The sequence below is a fragment of the Opisthorchis viverrini genome, assembly GCF_000715545.1.
Source record: "Opisthorchis viverrini unplaced genomic scaffold opera_v5_1, whole genome shotgun sequence".
Lineage (NCBI taxonomy): Eukaryota > Metazoa > Platyhelminthes > Trematoda > Opisthorchiida > Opisthorchiidae > Opisthorchis > Opisthorchis viverrini.
Genome location: NW_008751657.1, coordinates 1,845,182 through 1,862,747, shown reverse-complemented (window position 1 = coordinate 1,862,747; position 17,566 = coordinate 1,845,182). Strand labels below are relative to the sequence as shown.

General features: G+C 43.1%; 1 protein-coding gene across 1 annotated transcript; it reads left to right on the top strand.

Annotated features, from left to right (window-relative positions):
* Positions 1-10,688: 10,688 nt before the first annotated feature.
* On the top strand, positions 10,689-13,442 carry T265_00023 (hypothetical protein; the record flags this gene model as incomplete). Its single annotated transcript, XM_009163680.1, has 3 exons — positions 10,689-10,803; positions 12,285-12,419; positions 12,667-13,442. 3 exons carry the CDS (start codon positions 10,689-10,691, stop codon positions 13,440-13,442), a joined length of 1,026 nt encoding a protein of 341 aa, XP_009161944.1.
* Between the last annotated feature and the right edge of the window lie 4,124 nt (positions 13,443-17,566).

Sequence of the window (17,566 nt, the reverse complement as noted above, 5' to 3'; positions counted from 1 at the left end):
CATTAGTTAGGTTGATCGGTGCCGACAGCAATCCGCAAGCCCCCAGTCTTGGTCTGTCTGCTTGCCCCAGACGTTCGTAATTTGTAATAAATATAAAATGAGGAATGTCTCAAGGTTATTCGATCAGATCGGTGCGAGTTGACTCCGAAAACTCCCTGTCAGTGAAACCATCAAGAATCAAGATGGCTTGGTCATCTTCGATAAAGAGGGAAGCCTCCTTGACTTGGCCGAGGACTCTTGCGGCATTTGTTGCTGTTCGGTTCGAACTTGATGATGTACCTAGGACACTCCCCTGACGGGGGTGTCAAGCACCACCCGAGGTCGTGATTTGAATGGCATCCCAATCCCATTGTTCAAATATGGGATCAAATCCCCAGTAAGCTGTTGCCTGACTTGTTCTGTACTTTAAGGAAGACCATATCAGAAAACTGAGCTGAACCGATCACGGTTTTCATATTCAAGAAAGAGGAGCGGATTGAACGCAGCACTCACAGGGGAACCAACTCGACTTGTGTTTAAACGAGACTGTTAATGGCACTTTTCTTTCACCGTTTTGTGGTGGCCTGAGAAGCATACATCCCAAAGCAGCAAACAGGATTTCCACCCGGTATGGTTGCGTTGAACAGATCTTCACATTATCTGGGGAGCCAGAATGACAGTATACGTATGTACATAACCGTATATAGACGTCCCTTTGTATGTGCGACTATATAAGGTGCTCCACAAAGAATTTCTAACATAAGTTTTGTCTGATAATGACCCCCATTCTCTCCATTACTATCCATTTTTGTGACCGCAGTGATAACGAGTCAAGCACTTGGAAGTCTTCAGAACTTCGGTTTTTGGGTAGTTGCCCTATCAACCTGGAATATAAAGACTGCGCTATCCTCATTTGAGCAAAGGAGGACAAGTTCAGGTTGCCAAACCATCCCGTCCTTCGGCCTGAGCCTTACATCCAAAGTGTAAGGTCAGGTTCTCGGACAACAGTCACTGAACGTGCCACTTGCAATTCAAAGAGTTTACGGAAATCTTCTCCTGCCTTGAAGGTTATATTGTATTTGACTACAGTGTGGCAGCTAAAGTCGATTTATGGATTTCTAAAGCACGTATTACGTCCAAAAATTAGTGACACCTACGGTGACAGAGTAACAAACCACGAAAAATCAAGGTAAATGTAACTCGAGCCAGAGTGAGAGCTATTCATTTGCATAATTCTATTACACAGTCTATGTTGGCAGCAAAACTGGGATATATTTAGACCTCTGATGGGAGCATAGATAGTGCGAGCATGTGAAAACCATCCTTAACTTGTTAAGACTAGTGTTTGATGTTCGGCGTTTCATATCAGGTCATCATCCGTTGCTGCTTCTCTAGCCTTATTCAGACTGTGACAAGCAAAGTGGGTGTCAACCTTTTGCTTTGGAGAAGGGCATGAAAGTAATTACAGAAAGTCTGGGTAGTACCGCTGTGACCCGCTTTCCAAGATCAGTGTCTGCATAGTCCTCCGTGTGCTTCTCTGGGAGATACTACATGATATGGAGGATAATAGCGGTCAACGACGACCTTGTTTCCAGTTTCCATTCAGAGCGTCTGTGTGCACGTGAGAGTGAGGACACTTTGACTGTTTAGAGTAGACTGGTATCTCCCAAATGTTACTTGCTTTCGTAGTATGAATTTCAAACAACTTATTGTTGTATGGTATTGAAAAATCAGTGGTCAACACTAACGCTGTACACTGCCAAAAATGATGACGATGACAAACAAGAGGAGGTATAAGTGGATGGTCTACCATAAAACTCCACAATTTCGAGAAGGGACTTTCTGTGACAATCACATTACAGACCGACCCTATTCTAGGCCCTTACCGGCTATCCAGATGTATTTGCTTTAGGTGCACCTTATGACTGGCCACCCTCCGCATACACCGTGAACTTCATTCCTTAAGCCACCTTTAAATAAGTTGACTGTAATGGATCATCCACTGAGCTCACTAAGAGATTTACAGCTGCCCCTATCTGTTCAAACTCTAGTCTTATTCAGTCAGTATCACAGTGGATAAATGGCTCAGCGTGCGGACATCCAACAGAGTAGTTGGATGTGATGGGCAAATTAAAAAACGGACGCCAATCCGCTATTCACGAAATTCGTTGGAAAAGCAGTACCATATATTCAGTGTCCCCTTTTGAAAAGATGCATAGTAGTGAAATTATTCTTTCTTCTTTCTTCCTCTAGCAAAAGAACAGATAAGTTTAGCCAAATTATCTAGATAATAAGAGCAAAAACCAACCATATCAGTGCCTCCTAGATAAAACAATCCAGTGATTTATGATTACGGAACGGTTGCCCATCTTTTCATCCTCTCTTTGAATGATCGGCTCGCATGTGAAACAGTCAGGTCGCATGTATTGGACAATAGCAGTTTGTGTTGAAAGATGATCTGAGTATATCTGTCATTCGCCAACGTCAATTCAAGGGACTGATGTGAAAGAATATTCACTGTTCAACTAGGACAGCTGGCCAGCCATCAGTTATCTGTTGCTTTAGCAGCAATAAAGACCAGAAGAATTCCGTGTTTTTACCGTTTCATCCGGATGCCAAACTGCCTTGCTACTATCATTGGAATGTAGCCGTCATTGTTGCCAAGCCCAGGACTTGTTTGTGAATTAGAAGTGGGCAGTTAAGAGACGAATTCTACGAATTCCGTTAGCCCCATGCCTTGTTTTAGTTTCAACTAAAGAATAATGATGACACAAGCAGGATCGAGAAATATCCAATCGATTAGGAAAAGTTCAGCGGACATTAACAAAATCAATTAAACTCACTCAACTACACTCATATAGTCACTGGGGGTGATTTATCCAACCAAATAAGACCATTCGACTCAAGCTGCTATATATCTCGCTGTATCTTGCTGTTCTATTATTTGTCAATGTTGGTCTTGCTAAGACATCGGAGGAATATCATCTGAAGCACACGCACAACCCAAACACTTCAGATGCCTTCAGGTACGAGTGTGATTGATGCTGGTTCTGTGTGTTAACTCAGTATTTATGCTTGTGCGCCACTTAATTTTTCTCGAAAACCTATTCTAAACCTAGCGATACAGCCCTACCGTGCTACCACAAACAGCAGTGTTATCGCTCAGCTTTCTGCGTTTATTCCAGTACCATTTGACCAGAAGGGAACGTTTTTTCTCCGAAACAGCGTGACGTTTGGCGGCTCCGGTTGATCGAATTCGGCTATATTAAACATCGTCCACAGCCATGCAATGCTTGTGAGAAATTCAATCAGGATCGATTTCATTGGTGGTCCACTAAACTTCTCTCCTTGTCGGTTGGGTATTTCTCGGCCCCGCTTTTATCACTAGTTCTCGGTTGAAGCTGAACATAAAGCATGAAATCAACCAAAACTTGTATAATTTGCCTCTTAACTACTCGCTTCCGGTTCATAAACAAGACATGTGCTTGGAAATATTGAAGGTAGCGAAAACAAATAAATCATGGGTCAGAAATGACAGTTCGCCTAAGCACAGGTCACATGATAAACACTGCGTAGGTGTTTTGACCTGACATTTACTTTCTCCACCTAAAAATGAAATAAACACAGTGAAAAATTCACTGGAGTAAGAAAAAAGGACTAAATGCGGCTGTCAAATCCACTGACACCATAAACGAGAGATTCAGTTGAGTCTCCCATGAAAACCAAATCGATTTCCAAATGAGTATCTTTGTCGAAATCAGTCCAATTTGGGTTCAAGTAGAACAAAAGTTGACGGAAACTCGGGGAACGCGCCTACATAAGGAGCCTCAAAAAGAGCGAGACTGCCATGGGCTTTCGAAGTTTTCAGCAACCTTGTGAGTAGTTTCCTTCATGAAACAGTCCACCGACACTTTTATCACAAAGCACACACACTTTTATCACCACAGAGCACAATACTGTCCACTGAGAAAGTTCATGTTAAATTTACGAATATATGTTTTAAAAAATCACGTAACCTAAAAAGTTGATGACGAAGTTCCGAGTTTTAGGATTGTTTTTCCTCTGTGCCAATTGTTAAGTCTTGTCTTACAAGAATTTTATGTGGAGATCTAAAGCCTGCCATTTTTGCGGTGAGCTGAAATTCAGTCTCGTTTCGTGAATATCGTTGTTATATGCTGCTTTCTGAGATCATTAAGCTTTCAGTGGAAAGTATTCAATGACACAGACCACTGCACATAGAACCCACGCATGTCTACTTGTTGGCACTTTAGGTTGACTTTATTGTACGATTCAAGCCATAACCGTCAAAAATGATTTGCCCAATCCTTTATATCCTTCCTCGATTACACTTGCTTCAACAAACTTCCGGCGCTGATATCGAAATAATCATCTTATCCTTCTTACACAACCAGTTTACCTACAGAAAGCTATAAGTGAGAACGGTCAAGAAGATTTCAGAACCTCTTGCCAAGGAATATCGCTTGCCTGACTCAGCTGTTTTGTAACTGTTTCTATCACCTGTTATACAGACCACTTGATGCACAGTATGACCGGATCGCAACTGCTACTGACATAACATGTTTTGCATTTGTGGACGGTCGCTAAGCACATTCTCGTGGAACTGCAATGTGACACTTCAACTGAACACATCCGAATGCATTGGGAGTCTGCTTGCACTAAAGCGTAGTAAATATAATACAGCTTTTGACCTACACTCAGTGATAGTTCACCACCCTCAAGTGATGGATCTCTCCTGAAATAACATGGCATAAAGCGTCTACAAAATCCATCCTCACGTTCAAACAGGATTGTTCTTCTACAGGCTCGAACATACATAAAACTAACAGAATCGCTCAGAAGTGTGGGAAAACCTCAATCGGGTTAAGGTCGGTAATCAGTAGCTGGGACCGGTAAACATGGCGTGAGTTTGGAGAGTCACGTTTGGCTGACAGCTGATTGTCCGGCTATGTGAGACTCAGCGTCTGCACAAAGCGTTTCTGTACGCAATCTCTTAGCCAGATTATTTGATAATGCAGTTGCAGACGATAGATTTGTTTAGTTAACATTGTTACTCGAGAACTCACAGGTAAGTTTTTATCTATTTGCCGGTAGAAATCTCAAGTTGGTCGGTGTAGATGGTCTATAGCGCTCACATAATGATGCGAGCAAATGCCTTCCAAAAACGCTCTAGCTCACACGGCAATGCGTTCTCACTCAGGACAGCTGTGTATGAAGGCTGTGATTTTTTCATCTGTCTCATTCGTTGATCTCATCAGCGTCCTTGAGAACAGAAATTCGAGACTTTCTGGAGGAACATAAGCATTTCCTTTTTCCATAAAATTTTGTCTCCGCTCCAAATTTTATCATTTTTTCTTCAGTTTGCACAAGTGCGTTTAAGTACCCCTATACTTGGTGCAAAAGACTTGTCGTGAAAACTGTCTAGTGCATGGGAGAGTGCAAACAAGTACAGTGTCATAGAAACTATTCGGTAATTTGATGCGCGATTCCATGGCGCATGCAACTGATAACTGTTCTCAATGTCTCACTGTTTACTGGACCCCAATTCCTGTCTTGTGAGAGGCTTTGAAGCTATTGTGAACAGCAATGGAACATTATCTTCCAATCAGTTCATTGGATTAACTTGTGCAGAAAATACGCCTAGAAAATTTGCTGCTTTTCCACAAGCAAGTGGGTAATTTCATCATTTGGCAACATACACTGAAGATTTGATAAATTTCTGGATTAATAAGTTGGATTTCAGGTGTAATCGCAGAGCTAGTTTGTCCTTGAAAGCTGTCAATTTCATTCTTCGCCTTGATTAGGACTCATCAGACAGAAGTTAGATCAGTCCCCTAATGTTTGAGGTTCAAAGTTCGCAGCTTGAACTGATGGGTTAGTAAAGGGAGAGGTAATGTCAATTTGCCCAAGGTTTTGGGGCCAATTTCTTCCGGTCCATGACACTGGGTCCTTTGCGAATCTCCCTGAAATGTGTGTTGCTGAGTGCCACAAAAACCTGGCTAGAGGATAGGAAAGATTAGGTCGGTTAATGGTTGCGTGACTCGGACCCAGGCAATTTATCCCCACTGATATGCACATGTCGCGTGTTAAGCTGGCTATTTACATACTAACCAGCGGAATGTGAGACGAGAATCAAGAATTTTAATGGAGATTTCGTCCTGTTAGTGAAGCCAATCTATAATGAAATGCTGAGAAGCACTGCACAGTACTTGTTGAGAGTAATCACTAGTGCACATCTCACGATTTATTATATGGATGTTTCACCCACCAGGTGAATTTTATTCTTCCTTCGAGCTATTGTATAGTGCTTCTCAGCTTTTCAGCATGAGTGGGCCTCACTTGCGTGATGAGATTGCCACGAAATTTCAAAACCCATTCGCACTACCAACAATATATGAGTAGCTCAGAGGAAGAATAAAAGACACCCAATTGGTGAGACTTCCATCGGACAACTCGTAGTTGGAGGGCCCAGAAAAATCGTGCGAATAAACATTATGAGTCCCGTGGTTAAAGAATGAGCGGGGCTTTATTCTGTCCAAGTACGATTTAATCACACTACTTACAAGCCACGTTTATCTTCAAACTACTAACGGAAAGGTCGCGACTTTCATACGTTAATGATTCCCTATAAGAATAAAACCACTGTACAGCGCTTCTCGGCTGTTCAGCACAAGTTGGCTTCAAGTATAAGAGGATACCCCTCTCCATTTGCATACTACTCTTTTTAACGCTCAATTTCTCATCCTTTTTCTGGTCCATTTCTGCTTGTAGGGAGAAGAAAGCTACACGAGGTCTAGTTCTTTGCAGCGGTCAAGATGAGGTTGAGAACCTGAGTGGTTAGATGGCTTTTCATGGTCACTTTTCGTTTTATTGCGTCCCCTCCGAGAATTTTTGGCGGAAAAAACTTTCGCACACCTGAAAAGTTTGCCGAGTTCATTCGTCACCATAATTTTTTAGTACACTGTGACATTCTTACACTAAGCTTAGGCAAATCAACAACAAGCTTCTGCAAGAAATTAGCTGAACAACCTACCATTTTCGTAATCTCGATTCAGACGTGAAACCGGGTCACGGGGTCTCAGTATGTGAAGAAACCACCGACCTACTGAGAAATGAGTTGGGGTACGGAAGCTCTCCTTTCGCTCTTCCAAAAAGCGTAGTAACTAACAGAAACGCGAGTTAAGAGGATGAAGTGGGATTTAGCAATTGTGAAAAGTGTGCTGAAACGAGCATATTCCAGCGTATGATTGCAATGATGAACCACCGGAACGGAAAACACTAAGAGACAACCTGTGGGGAGGAAACAGGTCGAACTGGTTCGCTGGCTTCACCATTCCTGCAGGTGGATCGTGAGTAATGGTCATGTGGGACGGAGCACACTCACACAAGCTGAAAGTGATCAGGCCATCCAACGTTGCGTTGCTTGGCAAGCCACTCCATTAATAGAGTCATAACAAGAACAGACTTAGGTGAACATAAATTATACCTTAATTGGTCGGTTTCATGAAGTGTGCAAGTTGTACGAGAGGCCTTGGCTGTTCTGTAGCCGCGTTATGTCGCATAAAACCATGGAAGATTGTGACACAACGCCAAGGTGGAAAAAGAACTCAAGGAGCATTTGAGGAGGTTTACCATAGATGAGGTCTTTGCTAAGACACTGATGGTGTTGATTTCCCATCGCCTTCGTCACTGATGGAAACAGCACGTTCAGCAGTTGCATACTGATTGTAAAGGAATGCCATGTAATTAGTATCCTTTAAATCGGTGTGATTGCTCCCACTATGTCAGGTACATCGTTCTACCGAATATTACAACAATAAGTGAAACTAGTAGGCTCTATGGTGCGATTTCACGCGAGACCATCCGACTGACGCACGCTGCTGTACTGTACAAACTTGAATGGACTGAGTACACATTCTGGTATTGTCACGATGGATGAGGTCTTGAAATCCAGGTACACATGGCTTGACATGCAACAGTTTGACAGAACCATCTTGCTCACCCGCCTCACGACAAGGCGCTGGCAAGTTGCATGTTCATTTTTTAGGGAATATAGTGGACCTCCCCAGGAGCGAAAACAGAAGTTCGTTCATAAAGGAAACTACTCACAAGGTTGCTGAAAAATCTTCGACAGCCCACCACCGGTTTCGCCCTTCTTCGGGCTCATCAGGTAGGCATAGTCTACAAGTTCCCTTTATGAAATTATACTGCGATATCTCGAATAACGTGCCAAATGAGAAATGAGTCGACCTGTGCGCAGCGCATTCAGTCGAAGAGTATCATAAATGAGAGATTCAGCTGGGTCACTTATGAAAACCGGAAGTTCATCCACTTCAAGGATAGTTTAATCCTAGAGGAAAAGCAATCTAGTTAAGCGTTTAACGTTCTAAAAAGGTGTCTAATACACAGGGTAAGTACATTTGTCCGAAGAAAGTTCAAAACAGCCTGCTTTTCCTTTGTTTCGTCCCTATGTCATTCAAACTTTTCGTAATGCGCCAAAATCATCTGATCGTAAAAAATGACTAGAATGGGTGTATATTCAAAGGACTTGAGTAAATGCATTTAAATTTCTGAGAGTTTTAAGAATTGTCGAACGGAGTGAACTTTCAATTAGAATGCGCACAAAACCATATTTTTGACGACTACATTCTGTAGCGGGGTCAGCATGCATCCTGTTAAATATCGAAACTGACTGCGTCCTCTGACTTGGCAATCTGAGGCATTCACCGAGTGACTTCCAGTCTAAAATTTTGGCCAGTATCCAGCTATTATCTAAACGCAACCCGTTACTTATAAGGCTGCTGAAAACTTTTCGACGATCATAAATGAGAGATTTGGCTAAATTCATCTGAATCTCCTGTCAAAACCAAGTCCGTTTGCAAATAGCTGTACTTGCGGCATCCAGTCGCTTCGCTCACTTCTGCACAGCTTCAGGCTTTGGCTAGAGTTAGCCGCTTTCCGAAGTTATTGCAGGCTAAATCATTCCTTACGGAAAACACTATTACTTATAGCTCATATAGCTCAGGAGGATAGCCCCTTCATGGATGGGACCCGTTGTGAAGGTCCAAGGTTTGTTGACGGAAATTTACTATTTGGCATAGGAAAGTAGTGGAGCGATGATTCTAAATGTTGGATTCCACTGTTTTGGATCATGACATGAACGTTTATGTGAATTCTTCAAAATTTCGGATATCTGGTAACCTTAAAACTCGTGACCCCGCCAACGTACATGTTAACTGTAGAAACAATGAGATGGTGCACTGTCTACACACCATATTACATCAGCCCCTTAACCCATGGTTCAGCGAGGTGTGACGCCTAATTGCTTCATTAAGCCCTGTGGTTACAGATAAATAGGTGCCTGTCTGAGTCGGTCATTCTAACACGCCACCAAATAAAAGAAAACGATGTCAGTGATCAAATCCGGTGAGAAGTGCCGAGTTCCTGACATGAACCTGGCTATCAGTAATTGCCTCAGCGTGTGGCCACTGAGGTTTGAGAATTAGTAGATACTCATTAGAAGGAGCATTAACCCCTGATTCTTAGTTTACACGTGGTAAGATACGGATCTTGAAGGAAGTGGAGAGATTTTTTACTGTCAGCTGAAGAAGTAGTATATAGGGTTTTCTTTGAAACAGTGGTGCAGTTTAGGCTTCAAATTTGCAGTGTCCATTATGATTATCCTCGAAGTTACGTGAGACAGGCTGTGTACACTCTGAACAGAAGGACAAATTTTCCGCGGATGGGTACAGAACAGTCAATCGGAAGACAAAGATAATATATAGAGAGAACTTCTTCAGATCTTCTGCTCCACTCAGCCAGCAGAGTATCTTCTACGAATGGAATAGGGATTCGCTTTTACTATTGAATGCCAAAAAATTTGATGCACAATCTGACCCCAGAAAATATGACCTTTCAACGCGTCTTTGATCATAAGTTTCTGCTCCTTTTGATATCCGCTTAGATAGACTTGGATTATACGAACACCCATATGTCGATTGGCTTATATTGGCCTATGCCTGTTTAAGAGCCAAGATGCCGAAAAGGATCCCCCTGCTTCAGAGAGTTTTATCGGTCTCCTTGCTGAGATATTTCATTTGAATTGGACTATGCACGTAACTAGCTGAGAATCCCTTTTGATCATTAGTTTCCTCAGTACGCTAATTATACGAATGGTCCATCTAATCGTACAATTCGTGGACACAATGTACATTCTGTCGCAGTGCGAAACAACCGTATAGAGCAGTCCGACGTCACTTTACTTGAATTAAGTAGTTATGAGCTTGCAGTAAAGAGCTAAACCACATCTTTCCAAATATGATAATTTGTACAAGAAGGTGAGTTCGTTGCACAAAGCGTTTTTTCTTGCAAGTTAAAAGTACAAGATCTGACTAATTGATTCTACCCCAAAAAAGAGACGGCCCCAAACCAGGACCGATTGGACCGTCGCCTGTCGGTATAACTAGTAACGGAGAAACCGCACATGAGCAATGAACAAATGAAACTAAGCAACTTATCACCAACTCTTCAAGTGCAGTCGGTCAATTAGGAGAGCTGCTAAAATGGCTATCTGATGCTTTTACAAACTACCCAGAATGGACATGGTGAAAGTAAGTACAGCCTGCCAGAAAACTATAAGAATTACATGCAGCCGGCAAAAAACTCAAGACTGCACTCTGTCGTGAAGAAAGATGAGTTTGTTGCACAACATTATGCGCCAGAAGCTCCAAACTAAACCAGATGGCTCAGGCCCAGATACCTTTGTGGAGTATAACTCTCATGCAAAACAGCTGAGCATGCCACCAGGTAGCCCAGCTGCAGACAAGAGAACTCTAATGGCTAGTATTTGGTTCAAACTGCAAACACTTCCATCAGCAGCTCGTGCCCCACCTTCTAAACTACTTTCGTGTCAAAGTCAAGCTTAATTCCAAAAAAGTACATATTATGGAGAACCCCTCAACATCAGTTTCTTTGAAATCGGACGTACGAAATTTCGAATCCTGTCAGTTCCGAAGCTGTTTACAGACTCTACGTGGAATGAATTTCTCTAGAATTTCGGAAGAGTAGCTACCAGAACTCTTGAGAATGCACAGTATAAAAGTGAGATCCACATAAGGCAAGTCTTCAGGCAAAATGTAGATGAGAGGTGATGCCCATTTTGGAGAGGTAGGCTAGGCCATAAATCACAAGGAACGGTTTTCCGAACCATCTGGAAAGATGTCCCGACTTGAAGGAGGATCACTATATACACCTAAGCTTAAGCCAGCTAAGTCGATCTCCTCTGAGAAATAACTTTCGAGATTGTTTTTCACTTGTATTTGTGCGACCAGCTGTTTGTGCCATAAAATGACAGCGTTAAGTGGCTTGCAATATCTCTCCATGTGGCAGTTCTTCCATTCCCCCCCCCCCGTTGAGTTTATAACTGGTTAACGAATCATCGGTAGAACAGAACCTTTCATAGCTATCAGACACATCAGTTGGTGGACGTTATCCTTTAAATTTGGCTGTGATCGATCGTGATCTGATTAAAACCGCTGTCATCTTTCTTCCGCTCCTCTAGACCTGCACAAGACTTGTCGAGGGGTAAGTGTATAAGTGTCACAATAAAATGACCGGATGTTCCAAGTTCCGCATCATCGCAATGCTGCATCAGCTGATTCTAGGACTGACAGTAATTTTAGATGATCATAATGCGATGTATAAGTGTCACAATAAAATGACCGGATTTTTCAAGTTCCGCATTATCGCAATGCTGCATCAGCTGATTCTATGACTGCCAGTAATTTTAGATGATCATAATGCGGGTGAATTGATCTGAATTCCGTTCACCCCACTTTCCGGTACATTTAGAACACTCATATCAAAGAGACTGTTTGGTTTTTTGTCCCAAGTTCAACCCCGGTGCACCGAGAATTGACAGTACGGAACAAAGAGGGTCCTAAATAACAGTATCTAGCATCAGACGAAAATGTATGCGGATAACAGTATGCTTCGGTTCCAAAAGCTGAGTTAATCATTTCAGGTGGTTAAACCGTTTTCAAAGTTTCTAGACTAAAAACGATCATAGCGTCGTCTATAACTGTAGCCCTCAAGTACATAGATTTCTATCGACACAAGTTATTTCTTTCACGTGATTAAATGTCTCAAACTGTCACAATTTTACGGTAGGTAGACGCCGTACGCCGAATCACGATATCAATCAGTTCCGTTTATAGTATTAGAACTATTGTTGTGACTCCTGAATCGCAACCAGATTTTGGAGAGGCATCGAATGCACCGGATTACAGATGCTGTGGATGCTGCGTCTGAGGCGGTTGCAACGTTCTTGCCATTAGGATTAGACACCACAACTACCAAGGTACCACGTTGGCAGGAGGATCTGCACCGCGATGTTGATTACTACGGAACTGTTTTCGGGCTGGGTACGTAAAACACAACACAAACCGATTGTTCTCACTCTCGTCAACATCATAAAGCTGTGCCATCAATTGATCTGAATTCGGCAAATGCGCAAACTCAATATGACTCATCGAACGATCGACCGAAGCTGGCTGTGAAGTGTGCTGGATTTGAGTTCTTGCTACGTTTTCCCATTCCGCTGGAGGCAATCAGACTGCCTCCTTCACAAAAGATGCCAGTCGGATCTTCGTAAAACACTATGGAACTCAGGTAAGCCTCTATGGTTCAGTCGAGCAGACCTCACGTCCAACTCACCAAATATCGTGACAACCAATGATCTAACCACTTTTTCGAATTCCGTCGGTCTAGCCTGGTGGTGTCGCACATTACGACGACAGTGTTTGCGGATCGTGTTGTCGAAGCTCAACCTAGGGTATCGCACCCCGTTAGCTGAAGGAAGTCATGGTCAGGCTAATCGAGGGGCATCATTACAGACACCTACAACTGCCAAAATCAACCTGTCAATAAGGACGTCGGATAAACAGTCAACTGTCGGGTTGACTGAGAGTGCTAATGAACCAGAGATAAAGATATCTCTCCGTTCCGTGTCTGTGTACCTTATCACTCCACACCAAAAGATCCAAGTGAATCCGCTACTACACCTGAGTGGAGGCAAAGGCACATCTGACTTCATAGATGTTAGCATTCTCATTTCACCACTGGGACGTCGGGAGCTGATAGAGCGTCCAAACGACAAGGCCGAATTTGCTGCCAATGGTGAGGAAGCTCACGTGTATACCTATGCACGTGAACGTTTTGAAATGGGTGTGGATCTTGCCTCGAACCCAACCAATCCTGCACCGCAAGTGAGCAATCGATTGCGTGGTCGTTATGGGAACGAACTGGTCCACAAAATAACCCTAATGTGCCACTTGTCATCCGGCGCTACTTTTCACAAGATGCAAAAAAAGCACACTCTAAGTAGACAACTTATTATCCAGCCGATTCGAATCATATGGTGTTTTATCGCCAGTCAGCCAATTTGAATACTCGACTTTCGATACGCTGCAAGGTTACAGCCGAAACCATCATTTCTGGATTTACCTGTAAAATCGGACAGTGTGGGTTAAACGAGACCGCCGATTTAAGGTGATAAGGTAATCGGATCGTCACTAGAAATGTCAATACCGATTCCATTGCTGTGTATTTCGTTCTCACCACATTGATGACAGATTGCTGCCCCTCCTAATGAGTGAAATTTATTAAAGGATTCGAATATCAAGGGAAGAGAATGACAAAGGTGGATTTCACGGGAATCACGCGATGAGTGTTTCAAAAGGTCAAGTTCACTTCTCGCTTGTTGCTTAGACTAAAGTCGCCGGGTCCGAACGTAGCTTGTATATAGGCTAGCAGCCATTCTGTAACTCACCGTAGTTAAATGACATACCTAGACGAAATACTCGTCTGGGTTTCAACTAAACGTTTCTCGAGGTCTAAGCCTACTTAATTATCCCCGAAATCGACAAAACCAATTTTCGACGACCTTCTAAGGAGTATAAAAACGCAATATGACATCTTGTATATTGTACAAACTGAAGCACAAGGCGGCCTTTGTACAGCACATTCAGTAGAAGGATATCATAAACGAGAGGTTCGGATCAAATGAAGCTAAATCTTCCATCAGAATCACGGTAATCTGCAAATGGGTGCTAATATCACATTGTATACAATTTTCATAAAGGAAACTACTCGCAAGGTCGCTGAAAACTCTTCGACAGCTTGGGGCTCATCAGGTAGACGCAGTCCCCCAGTTTCCGTCAAACTTATGTTCTACTTGAACCCTAAGTGGACTGTTTTCGAGAAATACACTCATTTGCAAATCAATTTGGTTTTCACGAGAGACTCAACCAAATCTCTCGTTTCTGAAATTCCACAACTGAATGTGCTGCACACGGGCCGCCTCATGTTTCAGTTGGCACGATATTCGAGATATCGCAGTATGTTTTCATAAAGGAAACTACTCACAAGGTTGCTGAAAACTCTTCAACAGCCCACGACCGGTTTCGCCCTTCTTCGGACTCATCAGGTGGGCGCAGTCTCCGAGTTTCAGTCAACCTTATGTTCTGCTTGTAGAATGTCATAAACGAGAGATTCATCTGAGTCTCTCATGAAAACCAAATTGATTCGTAAATGAGTGTATTTCTCGAAAGTGTATACAAGTTTTCGTTCAAGCTGATGAGAAATCGGTGACCGGTCCTAACCGAAGAGCCCTAAGAAGGGCAATATCAACAGCGGGCTGACTTAAGTTTCCATCGGTCTTATAAGCGGCACGTAACTTGACAAATACTGGTTCGTTGGTGGAACGTTTGATAGTAGACTAGCGAGACTGGCTCGATGACAAGATCCAATATGACACTTAGGAACACAAAACACTGACCTCGGTGTTGCACGTTACTTAACACAGGTCAACTCGTTTGCGTTCATGAGACAACAACGGGAGTCGAACGCCTCCTAGTCGTCAGTTCCGTCTTTTTGTGTGACTTTCGGTGCACAGTAAAACCAGAAAAAGGAAATATCAGTATCTGGTCACAATATCCGCTATGTTCATTTCGCTTCTTGGCATATTTTGCGGGGAATTTCCGGAATCTTAAGGTGCCACAAAGGAAACCTGAGGGCAATCCTGCGTGATATAAAGAGATTATGTGGGTTCAGCAACGGTCAGATTCTCATATTTGGGGAGGTTAGCCTCCTGAAAACATCCTATCTTTACGGTGATTCATCGTGATTAATCAATCGAAAAATACCTTTGCCGGGATATCCACGGTTCGAACCGAAGCACTATATCTCGATGGCTGTTGTCCAGGTTTGAGCAACTTGGCATGCTTCTTTCGGGCGGCATGGCAGTTAGAACGGAAAGGATGTTGCAGTTGGGCGTTTATAATTTGTCCATCGAAAACACTCTGAATCCTGGTCCCAATCCGAATCATCCATTAATTTTCTGGAGAGCGTTAGGCCATCTAAAATGACACGACAATGGGCATTCACACAGTAAACGAACACAATAATATCAAGTTCCCCGGGAACCAGCAAAATCCAACACTAACCAAACAAGAGTGACAACATCCGAAAATTGGTAAAGCCATACGTCCGGTTCACCTCATTTATTTTCACCTCTATGGCAATTACGAAAAACTTGACGCTTGATTGCTTCGTTTGATTTAGAAAGGAAAAATGACGGATAGTGCGGTGCATGGATAAAAAACTTCTGCTTTCACAAATGGTGAGACCTATAAGCTGGGTTCTCCCCGGTGCACCTCAGAATGCTCAGTACAACATCCGAATTCCGGACTCGTTCAAAATATACTCTTGTCCATCTGTTATCTGTTAATTCTAGCTTATCATCACGATACCCCGTTCATAATGCGTGATCAGTCAGTCAACATGTATGTACGAGGACGTGAATGAGATTCACATATCCTGTGACTATAGTCGCAAACGTGATCATTCAACAAACGGAAAACAAACGTATTCAAACGTTGAATACGCCGACGCTTGTCGTTCTCAATAGATCCGTACAAACGTGTTTGTCAAAATCAGCTAGGCTTCTGCGTTATTTACAAGCTGTCTTCATCCTATATTATCATCATCACGATGTCAAACCATGTTTTGCGTAATCAGGTCTACACTACCACTTCGTTTGGTGATGAAACTACGTGGCAGGTAGAAGTGAGCAGTTCAGGCCTGTTCAGGGTCGACACACTGTTTGCGGATGAGCGATCATCGGAGAACAAGTCGATAAAGCAGCCGTAACTACCAGATTAAAAAGGCTGGTCTAATTTTTCGGCTATTGGATATGTTTCAACATACATGGGCCGCATCGGTCGGGTGAATGGAAGCCTTTGATGAAAAGGGCCAGTGAAACCCAATTCATTTCAGTTATGTGTTCCGCCTGCGCTGGTTCTTTAGCAGTGGGCGAACCAGAACTATTTATACCGTCGGTTACGAGAAGGCGTTTTTTCCCCAAGAGTTTAGTATCGGTGTGCGAAACCTCATCGGTGTCATGTTTTAGGGCATTAGAAGAACATACGTGCGTTACGCCGTAATGTGAAGTCTATTCAAGCAACAGGGGTTATTCTCAGACAATCTACCAGAGTAGTATAGGCTGCCCTAATTTTTGGTGACCTCCCTAGAGAGTAGCGTATTCCTATCGCGATAAATTGGTCTTTCAGGTGAGCAAACTACACACCATGAGTCAGTGTTGGCGCTGTGGCTGGCCAGCTCAGACAGCACCTAGTGTACTCCTTGTTGGCGAGTTTACGGAATTGGGGGGCCAGCTTATAGGTCCCACCATTTGTGAAAGCAGAAATCGTCTCTCCATGCACCGGACCATTTTCCATTCTTCCTTACTGGCTGCTCCCGTAACATGTTGAGTAACCTTATTCTGGTTACAAATCGAAAATCATTTCGTCGTACGATATTTATCGGTTCAAACAATGCTTTTGCGCATTTCGTTAAGGGGATACGAAGTGCACTGCATTTCCTAGATGAAAACCCGCAAATAAACACCGGAAGCCTATACGACAACTCGCACTGATGTCGCACGACTCCTCACAGTTATCAACTGTCCTACTCGACTGCTGGAAGGTTTCCTTGCTTCACGGTAAAAATTAAAATGATCGTTCATTAGTGGCAGTCTTTTGGTGCTTAGCTGCAATGCAACCTGAAAGAGACATGAGGGCTGAGATACTGAAAAGTTATCCAAGCCTAGACAGGGGCATTCAGAATGCCAGGATCAAACCGAAAACTTTGCGGCCAGTAGCCTCGCCTTAACCGCTGAGCCCAATCAAGCAAACAGTTGACGGATTCGATTTGTAGACCTGTTTTTCAACCCCGTAGTGCGCAAACCAGCGAAGCCAGCAAGCAGCGTGCAAGTCTTTTCAGTCACCTTTTCTAGCTTTAGTCTCTTTTACTTGCACCCTCTACTTTTTTCAAACGTGGCAAATGCTTCGTTTTCCTCAATGGTAGGTCCGCTGGAAGTCGGACGAGTTCAACCAGAAGTGGAGTTTCTATTGCGCCGAAATGTTTCTACTAATCTTAGTTTGAGTAGTATATTCGTACCAGAAATTTATGAGCACTGGGGCTGTCAGTGGTGTGGGTATAAGGAAGCAAG